This window comes from Mesocricetus auratus, unplaced genomic scaffold, assembly GCF_017639785.1.
Source record: "Mesocricetus auratus isolate SY011 unplaced genomic scaffold, BCM_Maur_2.0 Super-Scaffold_100018, whole genome shotgun sequence".
Classification (NCBI taxonomy): Eukaryota; Metazoa; Chordata; class Mammalia; order Rodentia; family Cricetidae; genus Mesocricetus; species Mesocricetus auratus.
Window position 1 is genome coordinate 37,660,867 of NW_024429199.1, and position 27,197 is coordinate 37,688,063.

The 27,197-nt window shown below is 45.2% G+C and overlaps 1 protein-coding gene across 1 annotated transcript in view; it reads left to right on the top strand.

Annotated features, from left to right (window-relative positions):
* Nucleotides 1-27,197, top strand: part of Mthfd1l (methylenetetrahydrofolate dehydrogenase (NADP+ dependent) 1 like) — a 157,730-nt gene that overhangs the window by 9,742 nt on the left and 120,791 nt on the right. Inside the window, exons 5-10 of the mRNA XM_040728145.1 lie at nucleotides 2,486-2,610; nucleotides 4,165-4,265; nucleotides 5,952-6,088; nucleotides 17,308-17,419; nucleotides 23,883-23,974; nucleotides 25,673-25,770. Coding sequence (XP_040584079.1) covers nucleotides 2,486-2,610; nucleotides 4,165-4,265; nucleotides 5,952-6,088; nucleotides 17,308-17,419; nucleotides 23,883-23,974; nucleotides 25,673-25,770 — 665 coding nt within the window. The remainder of the gene's footprint in view (nucleotides 1-2,485; nucleotides 2,611-4,164; nucleotides 4,266-5,951; nucleotides 6,089-17,307; nucleotides 17,420-23,882; nucleotides 23,975-25,672; nucleotides 25,771-27,197) is intronic.

A 27,197-nucleotide genomic window follows, 5' to 3' on the forward strand; every position in this document is an offset into this window, starting at 1 on the left:
TGTCTGATACAACCACCTTGTCTGGCCAGACAGCGCAGGAGGCGGGGAAATGAACTTCAGGAGGCCTTTAGATTATTTCTAAGGAAGGGGGGGAGCTGGGTGTCAGACAAGCAGTTAATGCTATATCTGCTGCTTACAGTAAGTACCAAATATGAAGGAACCAGCAGTAGCAGGATGCAAAGAAGTGGGCCAGCAGTGTGTACAGTCACATTTTCATTTCTTCAACTGCATAGCCCAGGCTAGCCATGAAAACTCTACGAAGCCCAATGTGACCTCAAACTCATAATCCACCTGCCTCAGCCTCCCAAGTGCCAAGATTATAGATGCACACCCAGCACACTTGGTTTGACTATTTTTTGGTAAGGATTCATTTACTCCTACTCTTTCTTTTTTCTGAAGTTTTTGGTAAAAAAGTATGGCATTATATTGAGTGTTGTAATTTATTAAGTGTTTTCTATTTCCAGTTTTGTTCTGTTTTTATTGGTACTAAAGCTAGTTGCTTAGTTTATCCCGAGCCCTTTTGGACGTAGCCTCTGACCACCCTCATTCCGTGACTCTTCACCCCCTTTGTCCCGCTCTACCTATCTTTATATTGTTCGCCATTTTCAGGACTTACATTGAAATTGCTGTCAGGGTGAGGCTTGCTTCCCTATTAGCATATCCAGTTTGCCAGGGTAGTTTTGCTTACAGCTACCTGTTAGGTCTCTTACAAGATAGGAACCTGTGCAACGTAGATGCTTGGAGCATGTTTGGTTTTTTGTTTGTTTGTTTGTTTGTTCGGTTTACTTAAGTATGTGATGGTGGGGTATGTACACATGCATGCTGTGTCCAAGAAGTTGAGAGACTGGATCTCCTGGAGCTTGAGCCATAGGTGCTTGTGAGCCACCGACATGGGTACTTAGAGCAGAACTTGGATCCTCTAGAAGAGCAGCGAGCACTCTTGACGGTTGAGCCAATTCTCCATCTCCTAGCTTCATAAAATTTGTTTTGTTTTGCTTTTTGGTTTTGTTTTGTTTTGTAGTAGAACAAAATAAAAAAGTCATCCATGAAGGCACTTTAAAAATCTATTGGTGGAAACAGCCAGCCTGTGGGTTGTAGCCAGGAATGCAAGTCTCTGTCTGATGCCAGTGTTGAGACTTCTTTCTGTGTTAGTCTGCTGGGAGTCTCTTAAAGCCCCTGGGCTTGGTGGAAACTACTGGTGCATTGCTAAGTTTCTGAATTTCACTTGGTAGTCACAAGGATGTTAGATTAAATACACAGGTGAGCAGTAAATGGCTGTAAAACGGATTAAAGACAACCCAAGATGATTTATCCCTCGATCTATAACATTCCAACACACCACAATCATGAACCAGCCTTGCAGAATCTTTAATACTATTTTATTTTATTTTTTCCTGGAAACTTTAGTTCACAGCTGAATGAGTGAGACAGACCTTCTTTCTGTACTAAATAGCATTTCCCTTCCCTGCCAGCTGGTAGTGATAACATAGATATTCTTGCCAATCTGTAAAATAAAAAAATGGTTAAGTGATACTTCCTGTGAGTGGGACCCACATAATGGGTAGGGATCTTTCTGCTTCTGAGTCAGTGGTTTCGTTAGTGAAATGAATCACTCTCTGTGCTTGAGCGTCTCTGTTCCAAGCCGTAGGAAAGGCTTCTGGCATGACACTTGGGTCCAGTGACCCGGGGGCCAGTTAGTTGGACTCATTTCTGCCTCTGTTGCGCATGTGATGTCTTAGACCCGTAGGTGCCATTGGACCTGGGATTTGGGGGTCTTGTTATTGCTTTATAGCACGTGGCAGGACCATAGGAACTATGAAGCTTTTGTTTTGTTTTTTGAGACAGAGTTTTGCTGTATTGTTTTGGAGGCTGTCCTGGAACTCGCTCTATAGACCAGGCTGGCCTGGAACTCACAAATCCACCCGCCTCTGCCTCCGAGTGCTGGGATTAAAGGCGTGCGCCACCAATGCTCGGCTTGAGCTCTGAAGCTATGAAAAGCTTTTTTCATCCAGGTTTCTTTGGGGCTTCTCTAAGGCATAAAGCAGAAATCTCTCCTCACTGTGCTTCACATCAGAGTCTTCAACAGGACTAAAAAGAAACAGATGCGTTTTTTAGGATTCTGTTTGCACAGGTGTTTGTGCACATACATGCATACTGCAGCCAGGGGACAACCTTGGGAGCCACCCACGTCTTTTCAGTTTTGAGGCAGGGTCTCTCATTGGCATGGAGCTCACTTACTAGGCTAGGCTGGCTGGCCAGGAAGTCCCAGAGATCTATGTTTCCACTTCCCCAGGACTGAGATTACAGGCCTACACTACCAAGGCCAACACTTCTTTTTAAAAGTGTACATTCTACAGATCCAACTGACCAGTGGGCACATATGTTACCGAATGTGCCATCTCCCTGAGCCTACATAGAAATCCTTTTCCTCCCCCATTAACTTTTTTACTGGTTCTTACTTCCATAAGAATGTTTTTCTCTTTAGATTGTAGATGAAATCTTGAAGATTAATGAAGACCCCAGAGTGCATGGCCTTGCCCTTCAGATCTCTGAGGATTCATTGAGCAACAAAGTTCTCGAAGCTTTGAAGCCAGAAAAAGATGTGGACGGGTAAGAAAGTATAAAAGAAAATAATTGATCTTATTGATAAGTCTTTGGTGATTTTTTTTCTAAACTTCTAATTTTTGCAAACCTGTCAGTAATTAGTTTTTTTTTAAATCATTTTAAATAGCTTAGAAGATTAAAAAGTTTTAAAATTCTGTGAATGGAAGTCATGTGTCCTGGAAAATACACATCTATTTGGAGATAACCCTGCACTATAATATCCATTCTGCAAGCTCCTATTTTTCTTGAGTCTTTGGCCAGCAATAAATAATTTTATCAAACAGTGAAAGAAACCCTGAGACCTGATTCTGCAGGAGCCCTGAAACCTCCTTTACTCCTAGACTGGTTGAAGAAGTGCTTTTATTTTTATTTTATTTTATTTTTGGTTTTTCGAGACAGGGTTTCTCTGTGGCTTTGGAGGCTGTCCTGGAACTGGCTCTTGTAGACCAGGTCTTGAACTCACAGAGATCCACCTGCCTCTGCCTCCTGTGTGCTGGAATTAAAGGTGTGCATCACCACCGCCTGGCTTATGATTCAAGATTCTAATTAAATTTTGAGGTGGGGGAAGGAACTGTGGCCATTGGGTATTCTGTGGGCCGCCATGGTATGATGTGAGTACCATAGGAAAGTGAGGGGCACCAGCCTGCAGTGGAGGAGCAGTGTGTTTGCTAGGGAATAAATGCCCCAATCTTTTATATGGAAGCATGGGAAACACTTTTTACCTGTAGATGAAACAACAGGGTGTACTTAGAACTGTAAGGTTGTAAACAAATTTACAGTTAGAATTCTGTCTAGTGCACACTTCCGCAGCGCAATTGAGAGCTTGGTACCTCACTGAACTACACTGTTTTGTTTTTTCTACTCCATCCCTTCTTTACGACCGCTGTAGATCCAAACAAGGTTAGAACGCTGTTTTGTCAGGGCTGGGGTGCATGTAATTCAGTGGGAGAGTGTGAGCATAGCTAAGGCTCTGGGGTCCGGGATAGAGATATGTGCGGATGGACAGATTGGATGTTTGGATAGATGACAAGACCTCTGATTCTATAGTAATCATAACGGGAGACTATGCTGCAGTGGACCAGGAAGCCCCAGCTAGGGGAGAATCAAAGAAACCTCCTGAAAGTCTCCATTCTGTTACCGCTCTGGGCAGAGCACATCATCTTGGCGACCAGTTTAATTAAGTTCCTTGTTCTAGATCTGAGTGGAGAACAGCACACAGAAGCCACTGATAACACGTTTGGGGTTCCTTGTTTTCCCTTCATTTCCCACGGAGATAAATACCGAAGCCAAGCAGGAGTCAGCCTTTGAGTCTGGAGTGGTAGGCTCAGTCCTGAGTCCTCAAAGTGGGCAGCTGACTGCAGCGTGTCAGGCATTGCAGCTATTGAACGTCGCTGGAGGTGTGACGTGCAGCCCTGCGTGGCCTTATGCAGGGTCCACTGAGTTTCCTGCGCTCTTCTGAGAAGCCGACATCATCTACTTACTGTTACTTGGGACTGATGCTGTCCGTCACCACCAGATGGATGATTTGTGACTCACTTGTCCTTTTCCTTTCTGATCCAGGGTGACCGATGTCAATCTCGGGAAGCTGGCACGAGGCAACGCCCCTGAGTGTTTTGTTTCACCTATGGCCCGAGCTGCAGTAGAACTTGTTGAGAAATCAGGTCTGGTGATCACTCCAGAAGGAGTGATCTATTCTGTGTTTTGGGGTTTCCTTTGTTTGATTTTCAAGGAGGATTTGTTACAGGCAGATTCTAAAAGAAGCGTAGAAGAGAAATGCTATTTTCTACTTATCTGCTCATTAGATAATTTTTTTTAAAACAGTGACTTGTTGAAGTCTGGAAGCACTAGTTAATGTTGACGTCATTCTTTCAGTTGTTATTTTGAGATGTAAATAGACTAATTGAAAGCATTTTCCAATAAGATTAAGTATAGAAGAGATGGCTACAAATGAACGTTAACATTTTAGACATTAGTTTCCCTCAAGAAACAATCAAAATAACCACAGCAAAAATGCTTCCCAAATCAGCAAATTTGTTGCTACGTAGACATAGGTCAGTCCCACAATCAGAACTGACACGATCAAGCAGGTGGATTTTGCATAGCGATCCCAGTTGAGGTTTATTAACAAGTGGGTCTCTTTCAGTAGCCAGCTCTAATTCTTTTCTCTCATTCTTCTTTTGACCACGTAGTCCTGGGCCAGGAAAATAGAGACAAATGACTGATCTTTTTCGGTTACTGAATCTAATAGTTGCTGTGGGACAGATCATGATTTAACGGCTTCCTGATTGAGAACACAAGAGCTCACCTTTTCTGGGCCCCAGTTTGAAGAGAAAAGATTCAGATGTGCCTCCCCCACCCACAAACATGCCACAGACAAGATCCCAAAAACACGTGGTAAAGTTCCATCGACAGATGAACTTTATTTCTATACCTTGTAGTCGCCAGCCACTAATATGAGTTCTGGGAGACAGGACAGTGTATACCATCATGTAGGTCTTTGCGAAACGTTCTTGAAGGCAAATTACGGCTGGTCCTATGTTTGTAAGAAACCGCAGAGAGAAGATGAGCCAAGAGACTTAGAACCATAGGTGTGAGAGGAGAATCTCTTGGTTACAAACTCTCTCAGTGCACTGTGTCGATGAGACAGACAAGTTCTGTGTTTGCTTTTCTTTGTCTGCTTTCACTATTATTTCAAGTAGTATTTTATTTTTATCAACCCCACCTCTCATTCCTCTCCAATCCCTCTCAGACCCTCCATCTCAATGTCCCTTGCAATTTCATGTTCTTTAAGAAAAGAAAACCTGCTGTGTGCAATTAGTGTTGCCTAAATGTATATGGCTTGTCGACTGTTTGTAGCTTTGCAGCCAGAAGTGGGGTCTTGTGAGCCTCCACCCACGCTGGAATATTAACTAGATTGGTCTTGTGCGGGCAACCACAGCTCTAGAGAGCTCATGAGCAAAGCTGTCTGTCATGTCTGGAAGATACCGTTTTGCGGAACTCCTCCCTGACCTCTGTTTCTTACAGTCTTTCCACTCCCTCTTCTGAGGTGTCCCCCAAGAAAAGACACTTTTGTTGTTGTTGTTGTTTTTCTTTTTCTTTTTTTTTCAGACAGGGTTTCTCTGTATTGTTTTGGAGGCTGTCCTGGGACTCCCTCTGTAGACCAGGCTGGCCTCAAACTCACAGACATCCACCTGCCTCTGCCTCCCGAGTGCTGGGATTAAAGGCGTGCACCACCAACACCTGGCTGAAAAGACACATTTTAAAAAGATGTTCTTCTTTCAGTTAAAGCTATCTGAGAGGAAGTTTCTGAGGTCTGATTTTAATATTGCGTTATCATTGGTTGGTAGGCGTCACCTTGGATGGAAAGAAGGTCTTGGTGGTAGGGGCTCGTGGACCCTTGGAAGCTGCCCTGCAATTCCTTTTCCAGAGAAAAGGGTCCATGACAATGAGTTCCCCGTGGGCAACACCCCAGCTCCAAGGCAAGGTAGGTCTACAACCTTGAATGCCTGTATTAGAAAAGAAGAAAGGTTGACAATGTGTAAAGTGAACACTGAACAGTTAGAGAAGATAGTTGTGTGTCTCTGTGTGGGTGTTGGGAATGAGATGCAGGTCCTTTGGAAAAGCAAAAGTAGCGAGCACTCTTAACTGCTGAGCTATGCTGAGCTATCCTTACACTTCCAAGTGTTTGTTCATCTTGAGAAATTGATTCAAATTCAGGAGTGGCACCATAGGCCTGTTTTCTTAACCTGGAAATGAATGTCCAGTATGTATGTATGTATGTATGTATGTATGTATGTATGTATGCATATATTACTAGTAGTAGTATATCTTTTCATTGCTGAGATGCTTTGCAAAGCTTTCTGTTTTGGAAAATAGCGATGAACAAACACATCCACTGTGACAATTACGTCAGAATCTTGATTGGCAGTTTTAATTCACTGTGTCTGTGGGATGGGAGGGGCCTGACAGTATTCAGTGGAAAATCCCACAATAAGCCACTCATGAGACTGTGCCCTCCTGAGTAGTGCAATGAACTCCTGAACCTTCTGCACTTTCTGCCTGAGTTGAACTATCTTTTCATACCGTTAGTCACGCAGTAGGTCTTTGGGAGCATCAGATGTAGTGTGGCAGGAAACTCTTGTATACAGATGACCCTTGCTTTATTTAATAAGGAACAGCTTCCTTTGGGTGAAAAACTGAAAGTTGTGGGTGTGCACGTGCATCCATGAATGGTGTGAATTGAATTAGTGTGATCCCTGGCTTCTGGCACCTACCAGGAGCCTTGGAATATACTCATACCCTGGAATAATGGGGACTGCTATATGCTGAATGATATCTAAAGTACATATTACTTGTAATAGAACATGGGGAATGAGGGACGGGTTAGAGAGTCCTATGTGGAGGGCAGGTGGGTCCACCTGATGCCCTGCTTGCTGATTTATTTGAGACAGTTCAGGAATGTGGTCTTGGAAGTGAATGAAACCCGGGTGTTTTTTTAGTAGTCACCACTTGGGGGCAGCCTACTCAAGAAAATTCAAGGACAATTATTTGGCCTGACCCCACCCCTCTCTCTCGCAGAGTCAAACCCTATGCTTGCTTAACTTGGCAGCTACTGGGTCGCAGCCCCTATTTTGCACTTTAAAACGTAGAATTTTTGGTTTGGAAGCAGTAGAAGAGGAAAATAATCCAATAAGCCTTGCCCTGTGCTGACCAGCTGTGGTGGGAAGCAAGGATGCCTTCCCTAGAGTTGAGTGTTTTCACAGCTGGCTGGAGACTTTGGCTGGTTGTAGCTGTCTTTTTGAAAAACAAAGACTTTTTTTAAAAGTTCTTTTTCTTATGAAAATAAATCACCTGGACTCTTCGGTGGATACATTTCATCCCGACTCTGAGAGGAGGATTCTATAGCCGTGATTTTTCCTAGAGAATGGAGATGATATGCTCTCTTGGCTTTCATAGACCTAAGAAGTTCTCTTTAATAATTAAAATGCATTTTTCTCCTAACTCCTTTGCATTACGGCAGTATCACTGTGAATCTGAGACACGTGGTTTTAGCACTGGGAGGTGACACCGTCATGACTTTGTCCCCTTCACTCTTTTGCATGTGTGTTGATGTGTGTGTCTATGGGTGTCTGTGTGTGTGGAGACCAGAGCGCAACCCTGGATGTCATCCCCAGGAGCTGTCCGCCACATGAGATGGCGTCGGTCTGTCACTGACCTTGGAGTTCACCAAATGCCCAGCGAGCCCCAGGGATCTGCCTGTCTCCGCCTCCCTGGTGGGGGATTACAATCCCACGCCACCTTGCCGGATTCAGGGACTCACACAGATGAACCTTTGGGAACCATTTTCATTCGGACCACCACAGAGGCTTTCCACAGAGCTAAACAGAAGCCAGTACTAAGGAAAAAAAATTAGAAACCAACTCGACTTGTCTCTAATCTCGGGCATTTTGTTATAGCAACCACAAATGAACTGATACTGACGATACCTAGAGTCTCCAGGGTGTGTGAGCATGAACAGCTGAGACCCCACTTCATGGAGTCTTACAGAGACCAGAATGCACGTCTGTTCCGTAGCTTTATATCTTATGCCCACCAGAGTATGTCCCTGAAAGTTAAGAAGTTTGCTGCCTCTCTGCCATGTATCAGTTTTGGGCTTTGAGGTGCAGTGTGCATTTGCATAGGTAACCCACAATGGAGGGGAGGTGGTCCGAATGTTGTCCTGTTTTTCACGTGCTAACGAGTGTGGACCCAGGTCTTCCCCGAGAGCCCCTCGACTCCCACCTCACCTTTCCTCACTTTCCTCTGCACATGTATCTTCCCAGGCCCCTTGGCAGCAGAGTGGTGGAGCTCGCAGGCAGCCAACCATAATCTCATGGCCAGGAATGGGCCATGATCAAGTGGCCCCCTCTTTCTCCCTTAGGATTTTACCTGGGTATCCAACCCCATCTGATGTGAGATGATGCTTGGTCTTGGGTGCTTATGAGTCAAGTGGTACCCTGACCTTGGGCATCACAGAGCTCTGCTCCCTTGAGAGTCCCCCTGAAGTCATGGTTGGAGCACAGCTGGGAGATACAACTGGAAGAGCCGCCAGCTGGGATGAGTCTGGTGACCCCAGCTGCACAGGGAAGATGTGCAGAGATACCAGAGATGCGTTTGAATTCATTTTTCTCTGACAGTCTCATTTCTTCTCATTTCACAGAGATGCTTAGAAAAGCAGTAATTACAGAAAAGAAAGAAAACACACATCTTGCACATTTGAAGGCTCAAAAGTGTCTGGGATTTTGGAGCAAAACCCCATTATCGCAAAGTTTACATTTAGTACACAGTATGCCTAATAAGGCTTAAGCATGATCTGAAAATTTCTAATTGTACTGTGTCATGAGTGTGAAAGGCTAGGGGTAGATAGAGCTGGGGCCTCGTGGCCTTCTGAGTGGCCTGTTCTATGACTGACTGGTCTTTTCACACTTTTGGACAACTGTAGACTAATAAAGGCAGCCTGTCAGTCGCCCTAGCTGAGTGGTGGGTCACAGTGAGTCATGCACTGTCCCTTGTGTTGTCTCGGTGATTTCAAGGCTCATACCATATTGGACAGGACTGTCCTTGTGCCCGTGGGAAGAAAACTGAGGCTCGGAAGAGACTTTCAGGAGATTATAAGAGTTAAGAACAGATACTTGGGGCTGGAAGTTGGCTCAGCAGTTAAGAGTGTGTACTGCTCTTGCAGGAGACCCAGGTTCAGCTCCCCCTACCCAGCACTCTCTTTTCTGTCCTCCACAGATCCATGCATGCATGTAGTGTGCATAAACTGATGCGGGTACATGTACATAGTCATAAACAAACAGATGCATCTCTCAGAGAAGACCCCACGGCCTTTTCCTCTCTCTGCGTGTGAGTCCCATCTCTGAACCCAAAGCACCGCCCAGTTCAGTGTGCCTCATCCCCGTGACCAGGGCCCCAGAGTCATTCTGACTCTCCGATTCCAGAGACAACCTTGTAAGACAGACAAGCTGAAGTAGACTGAATGTGACTCCTTCCCCTAGGCCTTGGACTTGACCAACCTTCCTAGCTCCTTCCTAGGAAACAGTGGTGTACGTCATATGAATGAGTGGGGGTGGCACCCAGTCAGGGATGATGGCATGCTGCCTGTCCTGTGCGGGAGGGGCACATATAGTTTCGTGCTAAGTCCGCCTCTAGCTTCTCCAGAGTGTGTATTCATGGACCCCGGGGGTGCTGGACGCTCAACTTTCTTTGACAAAGTATATCCAGATGTTGGCTTCCATTCTTTTCACTTTTTCTCTGGCCTGATCACGTGGCTTGTCAGCACCAAAGCCGAAGCTGATTGGAACTTTTTAAAAAGCCAAAACAGCAGACTTTGTTGAGAATGGGATTCAAATGAGAGCATATTGAAACGAGTAAGTGGAACCATGTCAGTTAGCGGATTGATTAGCCTCGGATGGTTCAGAGAGCACGCTCAGACACTGCAATGTGGGAGCAATGGCCTAGTGGTCTGATAAGTTTGTGAGGCAAATGTGATGAAAGCAGTGTCTGTCTCCACCTTCCTCTTTACCGTTGCCCTCGTTTTACACGCCCTCAACATGGCCCACAGGCAAATTGTTGTGATTGCAACAATGTTGATGCAAATGTTCCAACATGGAGTGCGTTCTCTCAGTCTTAGAAATGGTGGTGTAACAATACATGGGCTTAGGGACACAATTTAAAGAGCCAAAAGTGGAGTTGTGTTGCTCCAGTGTCTCAATCTCTGTGGTCAACCGCAGCTGTACCCTGAGTCGTGAGAGTCCAGATGAGGAAGTGAGGTAGAGATTGCACAGCAGAGTGCCCTCGTCAGGCCTGCTGGGCTTTGGGGCTGTGTTCTGAAGATGTCACCCTCAGTCCCCTCGCATGTGCTCTGTCTTTCCCTTCTCCGATGTGAATGGTTTCTGGGGATATAAGATGACAAGTTTAATGGCAGTTCTTGTACGTAATCTGAGACGCACGTGCTGTCTGTGTGTTTAGAGAGTCGTTTCCTAGTCTTTTGGGTGTGCATGCAAGTGACTAGAGACCAGGCATTAGGCTCCCCACAGGCCTGGATCCTCACCGTGACTGGTAAGCAGAGCCCAGGTCCAAGTTCAGGTGGGGTGAGTCCACCTGCCATGTGTCTGGATTCCTCAACTCTCAGGGGAATAGCTAAGGCCCAGAGAGGTCCTCCAAGGCAGCAGATGCAGAAATACAATCTGTAGAGGGAGGTTGGGGACTGGAGAGCAGAGGGAGAGTTAGCATAAATGGCAGGAGATGCAAAGCCTTATTCCTGCCACACCATCCGTGTGCGTGCAGACGTGTGGTCAGTGTGAAGGAACATTCTGAGGCCCACCCACTCCCCCTCCGGAGCCTTCACCACAACTCTCTCTTCCTTTCTCTCTCATCCCTCATGCTATCCTCCTTCTTTGAAAGCATATATATTATTGAATCTGAGGCTGTGTTGTTTTCTTTTTTTAAAAAACCATCTTCCCTGACAACTAGGGTACTTTTGTTGTTAGTGATGGTGGTGGTTGTGTGTGTGTGTGTGTGCGTGTGTGTGTGTGTGGTTAGATAGGGTCTCATTTTTCCCAGGCTACCCCCAAACTTGCTCTATATTATCAGTTCTCAACCTGCGGGTCTTGACCCCTGTGAGGGCTGAATGACCCTTTCACAGGGGTCACCTAAGACCATTTGCATATCAGGTGTTTACATTACGATTCATATTCATAATAGCAAAATTAGGGTTTTGAAGTAGCAACGAAAATGGTTTTATGGTAGGGGCTCACCACCACTACATTCAGGGGTCTCGGCACTGGGAAGGTTGAGAACCACTGTCCTGTAGCCAAGGATGGCTTTGAGCTTCTGGTCCTCATCCCTGTACCTCCCAAGTTCAGGGATTACAGATGTGTGCTACCACGCCTGATTTTATGGAATCCCAGCTTCCTGCATGCCAGATAAGCACAAAAGCAGCTGAACTACATTCCCAGCCCTATCTAATTGGAGATGTAAAGTTCACTTCAAAGGAGACTGTCTTTCCTAGCATTTCTGGACACAACTGAATAGCTTAGACATGCATCAGAATGATGAAGTAAGAGTTGAATTTAGGAAAGTTGAGGAAAAGGAAGGTCATTTATTATCCTTCAGGGAATGTTGGTAGATGTGCAAGTATAATTCTCTGTTGCCCCTTTGGCTTGCAGTCATTCTGATTTATGAAATAAGCCTTAAGGTTTTAAAAGCCAATAATCTGTTTTACTGGTCACCAGAGAGGGTAGACAACAGAAATACACACAATGTCTGCAAGGAAAACAATTCTCCCAGGGTGAGGTCACTGGGTGGGCACAGAGAGGGGGAAATACCTCTGTTACGACTCTCATCCTCTTATCTTGCCAAAGCCTGACGCCATCTGAATGAAACCATCTGAGCTGCCTGACATTGTAGAGTCGTTACAGCTCTTTCCATGTTCCTTGTTTTGTTAATGCAGGAAAACGTGACCATTGGTTCACCGATACAGAGCATAGCCTTATGGCATTTGCTCAGCCAATATCAGATGAAGATCTGGCACGCTCGGGTGGTATGGCCCTAGACTCAGCTAGTTTCAAATCAAATGTTAGGCATCCTAAGTTTTAAAATTTTGGGAATAGACAGGGACTCTGCTAATGAACACAGCCTGCACATGCTATTCAAATGCAACGAGTGTGCCATGAGTGTTTGCTGTGGTAAAATTACCTATCAATTCCTAGTTGCCGGGAATGTATTTTTGGCATAAATCTCAACCTCTTCCCTTTCCCTTACCCTGCAGGGCCACACCCTCTTTTCCTAACGCCTGTGCCACGCCCCCCACCGTATCCTGTGCCATACCGAACTCCCCTCTTACTAATTAACATTAGTACCTCCCAAAGATGAACTTAGCAATCTTACTCTGCCTTCTAGCTCTTCCTTGGCTCAGTATGGGGTGGGTCCCAGATGGCTCCACACTTCCCCACTGCTCCCTGACAAGTCTCAGTTTCAGCCCCAATGTCTGGTCCCCTCAGGTGTCTCAGTATCTCGTGTCTCCTCTCTCCCGCTACCCATCCTAATCCTACCTCCTGAGAAATCTTCCTGAGACAGATCTCACACAGCACAGATCAGTCTGACCCCCACTTGTTTTTGTTACATTTTTAGGGTTATGCTTATCCAACAACAATGAAAAACATTTTAGAATTATTCCTTAAGTAGGGTAGCAGGCAGGGAGCATGTTTCAATGTTTTTGGGTTCCTGGCTTAGTACTCTTGGAGATTCAGGGACAACAAATGAGCCGTCTCATGAATTTCAGAATTATGACTTTCAAGGATCCAAGTTGACAAGAAGGCTCTGGTTACAGGTCTCAAAGCAGCAACAGGTTTCTCTTGTCCCTTGCTGCTCTCATCTCTAGAGCAAGGAAATGGAGCCAAAGAGTTGTCCGGCAACAGGTGAATGGATGGATAATAAAACTCTGGCGCATATGTAAAGTGATTCCGTTTTGTAGCTCTAAAGAAAACTAACATCACACAATTTGCAGGAAAATGAGTGGATTTAGAATGCATAAAACTAATAGAAGTCCCCCAATCTCAGAAAAAAAAAAGCAAACATGTCTTCTCTCATGCAAATCCTAGCTAATATTGCATTCATGGAAGCAAATGCATGCATAATGGTTAGAAAGGAGAGCAAGAAAGGGTAATCTTTAAAAATATAAAATTCATACTGATATGTTCACGTGTGTAATATGCCTTGTGTGATCCTGTACTTGCCTTCCCAAGAGGTAGCGCATTTTCACAGAATCAGACCTTAATTGTGCAGTGCTCACATGGGATTCGGGAGGGCAGTTACGTTACTGTGAGGCTTGGGTTTGCAGTTACATGTTTCATTGTTTGAATACTCCTGCAGGCTGTGGTTCTTTCCAGGCACTAATAAATGGAGCATATTTTATTCTTTAAACATGAATCTTGCTTATCCAAATCCCTGTCTGTTGTTAAGAAAACATCAGCAATTTTGGAAATATTGACGCTTTTCTAAAACAAAAGCGACACTTTCTAAAAAAAACAAATATGGAATTCTTTTTAGAATGATGCTAAGAGATGGTCCAGGAACCTCCATGTTACACAGGGTGTTCATGGACACTTCTCTCCTCACACGGCACTTTGGGGGAATCTATCATGGAGCCTTATAGGATCTGTAAAGTCACTGAGCCTAATGTACCTCCTTTTAGAAGTTAAAGATCATGTGAGGGGTCATATGAGTGTGGTGGGTCCCTCCCCTTCCCTCAGTAGCCCTCTGTTTGGTGTGTGTGTGACAGTTGGGATGACCCATGTGCTGACTGAGTGTCAGATGTCCATTCAGACACTAAATACCAATAGAGCTTACATTCCAAGATATGGAGGAAAATAAGTAGCGATTGGATGCTGTTTTCTGCTCATATCTCCATAGCTTGCTCTGTGTCTCCTCATCCTGAAGAGCCATCTGCACCCGGCCACAGGGTTTTTACCTTTATACTCCCAGTTACAAATAAATAAACAAACAAACAAATAAATATGAATTAATGAATTAATGAATGAATGAATAAATCATGAGGTGAATGAAGATTTTCAATGAAGAACCCTAAATTTCATTTAGTCTCACTATTCAGTATAATTTTTTAAAGTGTATCTTTGGTTTTTGGGTTTTTGGTTTTCTGAGACAGGATTTCTCTATGTAGTCCTGGCTGTCCTGGAACTAGCTCTGTAGACCAGACTGGCCTTGAACTCACAGAGATCCGATTGCTTCAATCTCCTGAGTCCTGGGATTAAAGGTGTGGGTCACCATCGCCCAGGCTTGTGTTTGTTTTGTTGTTGTTTTGTTTTGTTTTTCAAGATAGGGTTTCCTTCTGTAGCTTTGGAGCCTGTCCTGAAACTAGCTCTTGTAGACCAGGCTTGAACTCTGAATTCTTGAACTCTTGAACTCTGAACTCACAGAGATCCGCCTGTCTCCCAAGTGCGCCATCACCAACCAGCCCTTGTGTTTGTTTTTAAATAGAGTTCTTCATTTAAACTTCATATTCTTTTTTTTAAAGATTAATTTACTTAATGTACATTGGGTTTTCATCTGCATGTGTGTCTGTGTGAGGTGTAAAATCCCCTGGAACTGGAGCTACGGACAGTTATAAACTGTCATGTGGACGCTGGGAATTGAACTTGGGACCTTTGGAAGAGCAGTCAGTGCTCTCAACCATTTGAGCTATCTCTCCAGGCTCTAAACTTCATATTCTTAACTGGGCTGGTAACATTCAAAAGACGTGGAAGCAAGTTCCATAACTCTCCAGTGCTAAAAAGCTTTCAACTTAAAAAAAAAATGCATTTCTGTTTATTGATGGGGGGATGGCACACATGCACCAGCTTGCCTGTGGAGCACACAAAACAACTTGTGGGACTCATTTCTCTGCCACCATCACCTGGGCACCGGGGAGTAAACTCGATCTTCGGTGTCAGGAGCCTTTACCCACTGAGTCATCTGGTCAGCCCATCAACTGGGTTCTTGCTTTGATTGGTGGGAGGGAGTTGTTTACCTTTTTTGTGTCTTGGTTTGCTTGTGCCAGCTATAATCCATCAAACCCAAGACCCTTATTTATTCCCCCCTGAAACACATTGCTAGAGAGGTGATGTATGTCCCCTCTAGTCATGATGATGGGGCTGTTCTTACCATGGTCTTTAAATGCATTGCTTTTGCTAGATAGAAAAAGCCACACTCTCATGTGACCTTCCAGATTGCATCTGCCTCTCTCCTTCCCCCCATATTTGATACCCCCGCCCCATAAGGATCGCTGGAATAGTTTTCGCGTTGCCTAAACCGCACTGTACCCCATGTACTCCACATTAATTAATGTTCATGTATCAGTGTCTTACTATTGTTTTAACATTTGGTCCTCTGCCTGGGGAGTGGGCGGTTCCCTCTAGCTATGCTACTCTAGTCTCCACAGAGAAAGCAATATTTTGTTATGAGGTAAAGTTTCAAGTCAGACTCTAGCCAAGGCCTTTCCCACGTGGGGACAGGGAAGTTGGAGCGGCCAAGGAGACGATAATTCTTGAATTTGAGCTCATTTGCCCCATCCTCGGTGGGTTATTTATTGATCTAAGCATCTGCCACGTCTTCTTTCCAGAAAGAATTAGCATCTACCCTGTGATCATGGCTAAGAGAGGGGAGTTTGCCCCTTCTGTGTGGGATTAACTGCCCCCGATTGCTTATTAGCGCAGCCACTTTAGCAATGCCTGTAGGTACGAAGCTAAGGAACCGGAATAAAGTTCTCAAGATTTATGAGTAATGCAGAGAATGGATAGTATCAAAGACACCACATGCAGGAACCTGAGGGGTCTTGGGGGACTTGTTCGAAGTTATGATCCCTGGCTTTTCCCAAAATGAACACTTCAGCATTGTTCTTCTAGACATCCTTGCAAGAAGTGTTTTAACACATTCTGGTTTTGTGCAGGAAACGCCCTCGTGCAGGAAAATCTAGCAAAATGGTGTTTCTTATCTGCTGCTCCGGAGGCAGTGTTAAACATTTTTGCATTTCCTTTGAGGATTGCTGGGGTTGAATTTATGACATTCATTTAAGTATGTAAATGAGAAATGGCTCTTTGAAACAGATGTTTACAATCATCTTCCCACCAGATCACTTTTCCCCTACACATAACATCACCCACAAAGTTGTAGCTGCTTTGCAGATCTGTCTGCAGGGGTGGTGTATGGCTTGAACTGGTCAGATTGCTGGGGATGGAGGCTCCAAGTGTCTCAGTGCACTTTCCCTGTGTCGTGGCCATGCAGAGGAGGAAGACAGTTGTTTCAGCAGAGACATCTATTTCCCTTCTCTTTCTTTTTAAGTCTCCCTCCCTCCCTCGTGTGTGTGTGTGTGTGTGTGTGTGTGTGTGTGTGTGTGTGTGTGTACATACCTGTGTACATAAGAGTGTGTGCATGCTGGGCTGGAGAGATGGTTCAGAAGTTAAGAGCAATGACTGCTCTTCCAGAGGTCCTGAGTTCGGTTCCCAGCACCCACATGGTGGCTCATAACCATCCATAATGAGATCTGGTGCCCTCTTCCATCTAGCAGACATACATGCAGGCAGAACACTGTGTACAGTATAAGTAAAAAGAGTGTGTGCGTGCTTGCTTGAGTGTGAGGCCACAGGAAGTGTGTGGAGGTCAGGGTTCATTTCACCTTGTTTGAGACACTATCTCTTTGATCTTTTGCCAATGCGTGACCCAGTCTAGCTGGCCTGCTAGTTTTGGGGGAATTCTGTCTCTACCGCCAGGTAGATGGAATACAGCTATACTACCAGGTCTGGTTATATGTGAGTTTTGGGGATTTGATCTTGGGTCCTCGTGCTTGCACTTCCCAATCCTCTGTTTTCTTCCTGTAGAGGGATGGGACACAGAAACGATAATAATGGGACACAGAAACGATAATACTATGTGGCATAAACACTCAGGCTTTTAAAGTCCCTCTTTGTAAGAGGTGTAGTCATGTTCTGCTTATACTGAGATATGCTTATTGGTTCAGGGACTTAGACCAGGCCCACAGTTTGGAACAAAACTCCTGGTCTTTTATTAAAATGGCCTGTTACTTTGGAGGCATGTCACATCAGAAGTTAGTCATGTCTTTATGCTATAGATTAATGTGTGTGGTTTTCTCTCTTTTTCTCCTTTTAGCTTCAAGAGGCAGACATTGTGGTCTTAGGCTCGCCTAAGCCGGAAGAGATCCCTGCTGCGTGGATCCCATCAGGAGCCACTGTCCTCAATTGCTTCCATGACATCTTGTCAGGTACTTAGCTTTACCTTGGTGGGGCAAGGGGGGCAATGGCATTGGGGGAAATGGTCATCTTGCTTCTTCAGGAGAGGACGTGTGCCTTAGTTTGGCTTTCAATTGCTGTGAAGAGACACCATGACCATGGAAACTCTTACAAAGAAACATTTCATTGAGGGTGGGTCGCTTACAGCTTCAGAGGTTCAGCCCATTATGATCGTGAAGGAGAGCATGGCAGCGTGCAGGCAGGCCTGGTGCTGGAGCTGAGAGTTCTCCATCTTGCAGGCAACAGGAAGTCAACTGACAGTCTCACTGAGGAAAACTTGAGCAAAAGAGACCTCCAAGCCTGCCCCCAGTGACACACTTCCTCCAACAAGGCCGCACCCCCTAATAGTGACACTCCCTTTGGGGGCCATGTATTTCAAACACCACAGCATGTTCGTGAGATGCCAACTGCCGTCAGTGTGAGTCTGCAGAGCAGGCGGCTGGACTGACCCCAAGGGGACAATCTGGATATGTACGAGGCAGACTAGAAATGGCAGAGTCTTTCCTCGCCTCTCACATATCCAGATTGTCCCCTTGGTCACAGGTGTCCTGTCTGTCAGATACCAGAGGCCTGCAGAGGCATTCTGGCAGGGTGGGGGAGGGGACCACCTCCACTGGCATCTTGGTCTCTCTGCTCACCACACGAAGGTGGGATCAGAAAAGACCAAAGGCAGGCACGGGACTGTATTCTGATAACATACACGGCCATTTCAAGGGCTGCTCGTGTGGCTGTAGAACATTCCAAATGGTCAAAAGTTCTCATTTTAGTGACTCGGGTGACTATGAAGACTTAACCCATGAGGAAGTTGGGAAAAGGTCCCCTTGCCTCCTCCTCTTTCTTCATAATCTTGCCACTTAAAACAAATGAGCAGATAGCTCTGGAATCATTATTCAAGAGAGGAGCACTTCTGTTTAAACTCAAGGCCAGATTTTTCTAGTACACTGTGGCTGGGTGAAGGTGAGAATCTTTAATGAGATTGTCCTTCTCACAGTGATCCAGCAGCTCCGCCGCCCCCTCTCCCCAGGGAGACAGAATCTGGGAGGTTATGGTCTGGTGGGGGCGGGGTCGTGTTATTGCTACCTAATCCTAGGAGAGTTTCCTGATGGTCATTGTCCCTGAAGTTGTGCTCAGACAACAGTTAGACCAAGTCTTTCATTCTGCTCTCACATGGACTGAACACGTGGAAAGTAGACACAGAAATTCTGCATTCTGTGTTCTGGCTATGCTGTCAACTGCTTTATTACTTAAATTTTTTTTTTTTTTTTTTTTTTTTTTTTGTCTTTCGAGACAGGGTTTCTCTATGGCTTTGGAGGCTGTCCTGGAACTAGCTTGTGTAGACCAGGCTGGTCTCAAACTCACAAAGATCCACCTGCCTCTGCCTCCCGGGTGCTGGGATTAAAGGCATGGCCAACAACGCCCAGCTTTAAAAGATTTTTTTTTTTTTTTTTTTTCAAGACAGGGTTTCTCTGTGGCTTTGGAGGCTGTCCTGGAACTCACTTGGTAGTCCAGGCTGGTCTCGAACTCACAGAGATCCGCCTGCCTCTGCCTCCCGGGTGCTGGGATTAAAGGCATGGCCAACAACGCCCAGCTTTAAAAGATATTTTTAAAGGAAGAAATGTTGTGATCTTGGAGCCCCTTGATTGCTAAAGAACAGAATTTGCCCTACATACAGCCATTTTGTACACCATGTTGTAAGACATAGGGACCTGGTATACTCCATCGGACAGAGGAGCTGGTCTTTAGTCTTGGGTCCAGAAAACAGAACCAAACAGCAACATCTTTGTGTTTAACTCAAGTTTACAGAGAGTTATCCTGTGCTGAAAACGTGGTGTCTACTGTGGAGTGAGAGAAAAGTCCTGAGTTGTCTCCCGGGACTCAGAGCAACAGGCTGGGTGATGCAGGGGACCCTGGGTTTTCCCTTTTGTGGCCCTGAAGGAAGACAGTTTGTTGTAGTAGAAAGGTCAAGCATGGGGTTATGTTATTCAGAGAGAAGACAGTTGTTTCACTGGTGTGAGATTTTGTTGTTTTGCTTTCGAGATGGAGTCTCATTGCTTGACCAAGGACCACTTTATTCTGAGATCCATGTCTCTGTTGCCCAGCTTCCCACATACATCACTTTCTGAGACACACCAACAATTTTCTAGTTCAATTTTTAGTTCATTCGCACTACATTCAGTTAGCTGCCTTTAAACCAGGGCTGGAGAGTTCTTGCCTGGCACACATACACAGGGCTCTGGATTTGATCCCCACCTTGGCACAAAATCTGAAGTGGTGATGCACAGCTGGGATCCCAGTGCTGGTGAGGTGGAGGCAGAGGGTCAGGAGTTTAAGGTCAGCCTTGGACGCATCAGCACCTTCTCAAAAAAAAGGCTTAAGCCGTTTAGGTTATGCACGTAGTGTCTTAATTCCTCCTCAGTTTGCTCTTTGAGGCAGCAAAGTTATATAAGGTAATTCTAATGTCTACATTATTTCCCTTTCTCTCTCTCTCTCTTCCTTTCTTTCTTTCTTTCTTTCTTTCTTTCTTTCTATCATTTGTTCTTCCTTTCTTTCTTTCCTCCTCCTCCTTCTTCTTTTTTGATTTTTCGAGACAGGGTTTTCCTGTACTGCTTTGGAGGTTGTCCTGGAACTTGATCTGTAGACCATGCTGGCCTCGAACTCACAGAGATCCGCCTGCCTCTGCCTCCTGAGTGCTGGGATTAAAGGCGTGAACCACTATTTTCATTTCTTTATAACTTACAGTCTTAAAAAAAAAGAACAGAAATTGTATACTGCGGTTTGATGGTGGGATTCAGAAGGTTGAAATGGTGGTGGGAGCTCTCGAGGGCACTGTCAGCAATTTTCACTAGAGGATTCCCTGGGGCTCCCTTCACTCTATGTCACCGTTCTGCCTTACAGATTAATGTATGGAACCAGAAAGATAACTGGGTGTTTCGTTTAAGGTTTAACTGTAATTCGTTTCCAGTTTCTGCCATTGTGACTTTGGAGTAGCTTCTCATCCTAGAAAGGAAAACCATGAAAGAAAGAGTTGTCTGTGAGTGCATAGGTTTGTTATAGGAAGGTGGTACAGCACTTACCACTGTGCCCCAGCCGGGTCCTGAGCAGTAAGGAGGAAGGCTGTATTGGTGGTCGGTCACTCCTCCCAGGGTAGTCCAGGAAGGGAGCAGCATAACACAGAAGCCTTGGCTTTTCTTTCGGTACAAATTTTGGTCCTCACCATTTTAAAACATTGTAATTGGAATGCCGTCTTTTAAAGTGACTTGCCCCCAGAGGAGCCATGAGTTAAATGGGAGTGTTGGGTGGGAAGAGAAAAGAGCCATCCTTGCTTTGGGATAGGACCTGCTGTAGGCTGTGGATACCCAGACTGGGGACAGCCTCCAGGTGGAGTTCTTCCTTCCCATGCAAGTGTTTTCCTTTCTCTGTCCCATCAGCATTTAAACGTATGGAGAATGTACGGGAACGTATTCCTGCTTCCCTGAGCCCCCACCCCATCTTAATGGCTTCAAATTCTCTGGAATCAATTCTGTCAATATTTATCCCTACTCCAGAAAGAATATAAGATCTATAAAAGCAAACCTGCCCAATAAATAAGTATATAGAATCAAATCAAAGTATCTTCTGACCCCATTACATTTTTTCCATTAAAAGAAAAAGCATAGTTTTAGTTGAATCTAATAGAAGGAAAAGCAAATTATATCCACAAGCATTGCTGAAATTTAGATAGCCACTTCCAGGAGAGAGAGAGAGAGAGAGAGAGAGAGAGAGAGAGAGAGAGAGAGAGAGAGAGAGAGAGAGAGAGAGAGAGAGAGAGAATGTGAGAGAGAGAGTGTGTGTGTGTGTGTGTGTGTGTGTAATAACTCACTTTTCTAGCATGTGTGAATTAGATGGCAAGCCTTAGTCCATTCATTGTGCCTGAAAGGCTAAGGTCAGCCCTGTGTGTGAACATAGTCGATTTGCCCAGCTTTTGTGAGCAGATCTGGTATCCAGACAGCATCTGTTGGTGTTTGTTGAGTGTAACTGAGTGTGAATTAGGGTCAGGGCTGGTCCTCAATTCAGGCTTCTCATCAGTCTGTTTGTTCTTGCGGCTTTCTCCCACAAATTCCTCATGATTTCTGGTCCGGTCACGGCATTGTATCCTCCTTTAGATTTATTTCCCTTCAATCAGCTGTCCTTAGGGCAGGAAGGAAGGAAGGAAGGAAGGAAGGAAGGAAGGAAGGAAGGAAGGAAGGAAGGAAGGAAGGAAGGAAGGAAGGAAGGGTATTTTGTTTTACTTATATCTGTTCTTCATGCTGTTCATCGTGCCTTAAAGCCCTCCATGAGCTGGTTTAGACACAGCCACCCTCATGCAGCTATTCAAAACTGTAGCATAGTCTCTTTCTTCCTGAGCTCTGTGTTTGTTGTGCAAGAGGCTGAAGTGATAGGAATTCATCGCTGTATGACTGTGTCCCTCATGTTCTGGGAATATGCATTTACAATTGATACCAGCTCCTGGAATGTAGCCTACTTGATTCTCCATTGCTTAAAAACAGGAGAATAAACAGTACCGTTTTTTCTTCTCCATAGCAGTTGGACAGGAATTTTAAGAGCAGGCCTCTAGTGGTTAAAACAAAGCAAAACAAATCTCTCCCATCCTTTGACTCTTGTCCTCTGCCTAGCTGTGATTTATAAAGCCAAAGCATTGCTAATCTTTAAACTATACTTGGGGGATATGGTTTTCCAACACTCTTAATGCATTTGACAATAAAACATCATGGAACACATACTCTTAAGTGTTTTGTGCAATTTCTTGCAAAGGACTGTCATCAGAGTGCATAATTTAGGAGTTGCATGGTCCAGAATCAGAGGAAAACTGTTTAATTCAAAAGCATTACTATTAGAAGCATTTTTTTTCCTCTAAGAGAGAGTACAGGCCATAGCATTTCACATGTGTTTTTTCTTATAAAAATTTTGTAATTGCTAACTACCTAAGAAAGTGGAATTCTTATCAATGCTCCCCAAATTTGAAATCCAGGGATGTCTGTCAGCTTTCTGTTACTTTGAAAAATTATCAAGAAAAAAAAATCAACTGATAAGGAAGAAAGTCTGTTTTGGTTTATAGTTTCCAAGAGTTCATTCCATGATTACCAAGACCTATTGCTTTAGGCCTGTGGCGGTACGGTACCCATGTCAGGAGTGGTGGCAAGGAATCACACAGAAAGTGGAAGGGTCTAGAGTCCAAAGGGCATGACCCCAGTGACCCAGCTTCCTCCCGCCAGGTACCACCTTCCTAAAATGCCAACACATCCCAGTAGAGCCACAGGCTGATGAACCAGCCCTTTCCGTGTGGGCCTTTGGGGACACCACAGACCCAAAGTAGCACCAGATAATCCCTAAAGTTAATATCCTAAAATATGGTCGCTTTTGATGGAAATTGGGTCACATTTCTATGACAGGAATTTTCTTTTGGTAATTAAAAAACCCAACCTATGGGCCTGGGAAGGTGACTCATTGGATAAAGTGCTTGCTACCAAGGCATCAGTACCAGAGTTCAGAGCTCCATCACCTACAGAAAGTCAGGTGGGCACAGCAGCACAGCTCTGGGGGTAGAGACAGGGGATCCCTGCAGCAAGCTGGCCAGTTAGACTAGCAGAATCGGCGAGCTCCACCCTGCCTCCGTAAGACTAGCAGAATCGGTGAGCTCCACCCTGCCTCCGTAAGTGTCTCGAGCGTGCTAAGCAAGTACTCTACCACTGTAGCTCCTGTCCTTTGCTCGTTAATTTTGAGACGGAGTCTGCCTATCTTCCCCTGGCTGGCCTTGGACTTGTAGTGTCCCTGCCTCAGCCTCCTGAGTAATTAAGATTACCTCCTGGGTAGCTAGGATAGTAACTAGACTACCGGGCCCAACTAGAATCGTCTATAGTTACTATTATATTTATATCTCTATTCTTTTTAGTTATATTCTTGAGACAGGATTATGCTATGTAGCCTAGACTTTGCTATGCAGTCTGGGATAGCTCCAAACTGTCTATTCTCCTGCCTCAACTTTCCAAGTGCTGGGTTTTCAGGGCTGGGTTACCACATCCAGCTAATTAAGTATTGGTTTTTGTAGATCACAGCATGACACTTGGGTGCTTGAAGAGACTGCCTAGATTGTTTCTGTGTCCTTCAGTGTGACATACCTCCCAAGCACTGCGCTTTGTTAAACTGTGCCTCCATTTACCCTGAGTGAACGGCTTAAGTGGGCATGGGCATCACTCTGATGTAAAATACAAAGAGCCCCCACTGAGAGCCTCAAGGCTGTGCCTGAAGTCACTTGCCTGTAGACATTCCCTGACCTCCCAACTTCCTTGGGCAATACCTGATGGGCACCATGATTCAGTATGCTGGGTTTTTACAATCAGTATGCTGTTTGTAAATGACAATGTGTTGTAAGCCTTTTCCTATTTGATGTTTTTGCAGGGAAGCTGAGAGGTGGGTCTCCTGGGGTCCCCGTGGACAGACTCATTACAGAAGAGAGCGTGAGTCTCCTTGCTGCAGCTCTGCGGATACAGGTTTGTTTGACATGGCCATTTGGGTGTCTTAGTAGTTGCTAGTGTTTTCTGCCTTCACACACCTGAGGTCAAGACCATCTGATGTGAGGAAATGGGGACTCACAGATGCTTTCTACTTGCCTGCCACCGCATGATGTGTGCGTGGCAGACACCCAAGGTATGGTCTGTGGAATGTGTCACCTCTCAAAGGTAGCAACTCAAGACTTGAAGCAGGCCTTGTCCCATGGCTTTCCTGCATCAGAGACTCCAGAGTGGCTAGCTGTGTGATTCCAGCTTGGAGCCTCTCAAGTGACTGAAATCAAGATGCCATCCAGGGATTAGCTGAGGGTTGGCAATTCACTTCCGAGACAGTGCAGCCACACATGGCTGCTGACATGTGACCCTGGCTTCCCGATTAGCTGTCGAGTGGCTGTTTCTGTTCCTCGTGATGTAGACCTCTATATAGGGCTGCAAGCTAACTTCTCCCACCGTGAGTGACCCCAAAACAGAGCAAAGGGTGTGTTTTCTGAAAGAAATCACCTGTTGTCCCTTTCTGCTTTTGTTAGAAGCAAATCACCTAGGCTTCTTTAGAGGGGAAACTCCTCGGGCTCTTTAAAAGTTTGTGGGTATCTTTTCAAGCCAGCATCGCCTGTGTAGCCTGAACCCTGAAGTCCCCGGCTCTTAACTGTGTCTTCTGAACATTCTGAGGATACCAGAGCCTGGAGGCTACATCTGTTTATCTTGGTTTCACATGTATATAGATGTGCATGTGTCACTGTGGAGTAATTCGGGTTCCATGTACATTCCAATAGACTGCAGAAGGATTGTATTAAATGGCATTCCACATTGTAGAAGCTGGGCGCCCAAGCTCATCTTTCACGCAGGCTATGTTGTCTTCAATTTTTTTTTTCATTTCTAATTGAGATGAAGAATCCATCCAAGGGGCTAGAGAGATAGCTTAGTCAATAAACTGCTTGGACCACAAGCTGAGGGGACTGAGTTTGAACCCCAGCACCCACATAAAAAGCAGGGAACAGTGGTGTGAGCCTGTAATCCTAGCACTAGAGAGACAGAGACAGAGGGACTTCTGAGACTTGCTGGGAAGGCAGTGTAGTTCCTGGTTCAGTTGAAGATCATGTCTCAGGACTAAGGTGGCAGGGCTGGAGAGGTGGTTCAGTGGTTAGCACACTGGCTGGTCTTCCAGAGGACCCAGGTTTGGGTCCCAGCATCCAGACGGCACTTCATAACCATCTGTGACTCCAGCTCCATGGGATCCAGTGACCTCTTGTGGCCTCCATGGGCATTCTGTACACATGGTGCACAGATGATACATGCAGGGAAAACACCCATACACATATAATAAGGATTAATTCATCAATTATAAAAGCATAAGTTGGAGAACAGTAGAAGAAACTTTACCTGATGTTAGCCTCTGACCTCCATGTGTAAGCATGCATACACACACAAATAAAAACTTAAAAAATTCCATTCAGGATAATTGTATCTGTATTCTTGGTATCTTTTTGTGACTAGTTAGGCTTTTTTTTTGACAATGCATATATCTGCCAGCCCACAAGCAAGGTCTGCGAGGCTAATGGCATGTGAATTGCGTTGCTGTTTATATCCTATGGTAATTATCTTGCCTGGGGATTCCTTTGGCCTCATAACCCCTCACAATATCCTGGCGGTGACCTGTCACCCTCCCTCTCTCTCCTGAAGAACATGATCAGCAGCGGCAGGAGATGGCTTCGAGAACAGCAGCACCGGAGGTGGCGACTGCACTGCTTGAAACTGCAACCTCTCTCCCCGGTACCCAGGTAGGTGACACAATGCTTGGCTTGTACGGATGGCGGCCCACTCAAGTGACACGGGTCTCTAGTCCATCAAAGACAGGAGGCACAACTCAAGGCTTTAGAGGTTTTGTTTATTGGAACATGGTCTCATGTAGTCCAGGCTGCCTGTGGACTCACCGTGTAGCCAAGGGTGGTGTGAACTTATCCCCTTGCCTCTGTCCCCCAAGCACTGGGGTTACACTCTCTGACCACCTGGTTTTGTGCAGTGCTTGGGTGTTGAGGATGCTGAGCAACACGAAATAACTGAGCTCTATCACCAGCCCCGGTATTTGGATTTTGGTGATGGGTAATTCCCTCATCATCAAACTGAGACACCGTTTCTCTATTGCTAGACCTTCCTGATTAAATCATGATGAACACGCCTACCGTATTCTGTCAATATTAAGATTGCATATCATTTTATTTCATCTTAGTGGTGGGTCCCATATTAAAAGGACACACACAAACTTTTCTTCATCGTAAAGAAGGCGTTGTCCTTATATCTGACAGAATATGGGTTATGCAGCATTTGACAAGTGTTGACCAGGGCTAGGGATACCCTGGACATGGACCAACTTCGTGAAGCAGGAAGATATTTTTCTAGTCTTAGGGAAATGACCACGCAAGGCAAGCATACTCACATGGGAACTGCATTCCGCTTCCTTCAGAATTGTCTCCTAAGACACTGTGGTGCTCGGGATGGGTTTTTTTCTCCAGCCACCTTAATGATTCTGAGTTACATAGTCTCTTTGTACAATTTGGAAAAACAGACTGCAGGATATAATCTTAATGATTGATTTAAAATGGGCAGTATGATACAACATCTGAACCAGGGGCACGACTGACCCCCTTGTCCCAGCGAGGTGGCCACACAACCGTATCCAGGTTGGTGATGCCTGAGCCCCAGGACATCCCATCCAGCAATGCTGGGACATGGAGAGTGTTGAATGGCTAAAACCTCCAGTAACTGGCTGAGCTTTTCACACGGCTACAAACTCTTTTGGGGAGGTGATGAGGAGAAACGATTCTTACTATGTAGGCCAGGCTGGTCGCAAACTCACAGTAACCCTCCTAAGTACCAAAATCTTCCAAAGTGGATTCTACTTAGGGATGGGTGCTTTCGTTAGTAATCTAGCCAAATGTGATTTCTAGAGCCCCTGGGAAAAGGAAGGGAGACTGTTTAGTTTATAAATTGAAATGAGCCTGTAAGTCCAGCATATGGAACAATAAAGCGAAAGGACTGAGAGCTTTAAGGCCAAACAGGTCCCCATCCAAACAAACAAATCAAAGTCGATGTCACTGTGGTTCTTAAGGTAATAAAGGGGGAAACCTGGACAGTCTCCAAGATTTAGCTGCTCGGTTTCAGAGATGACCAAAGGAGAAAAACTGGGCCTGGGAAGACAAGATAACAT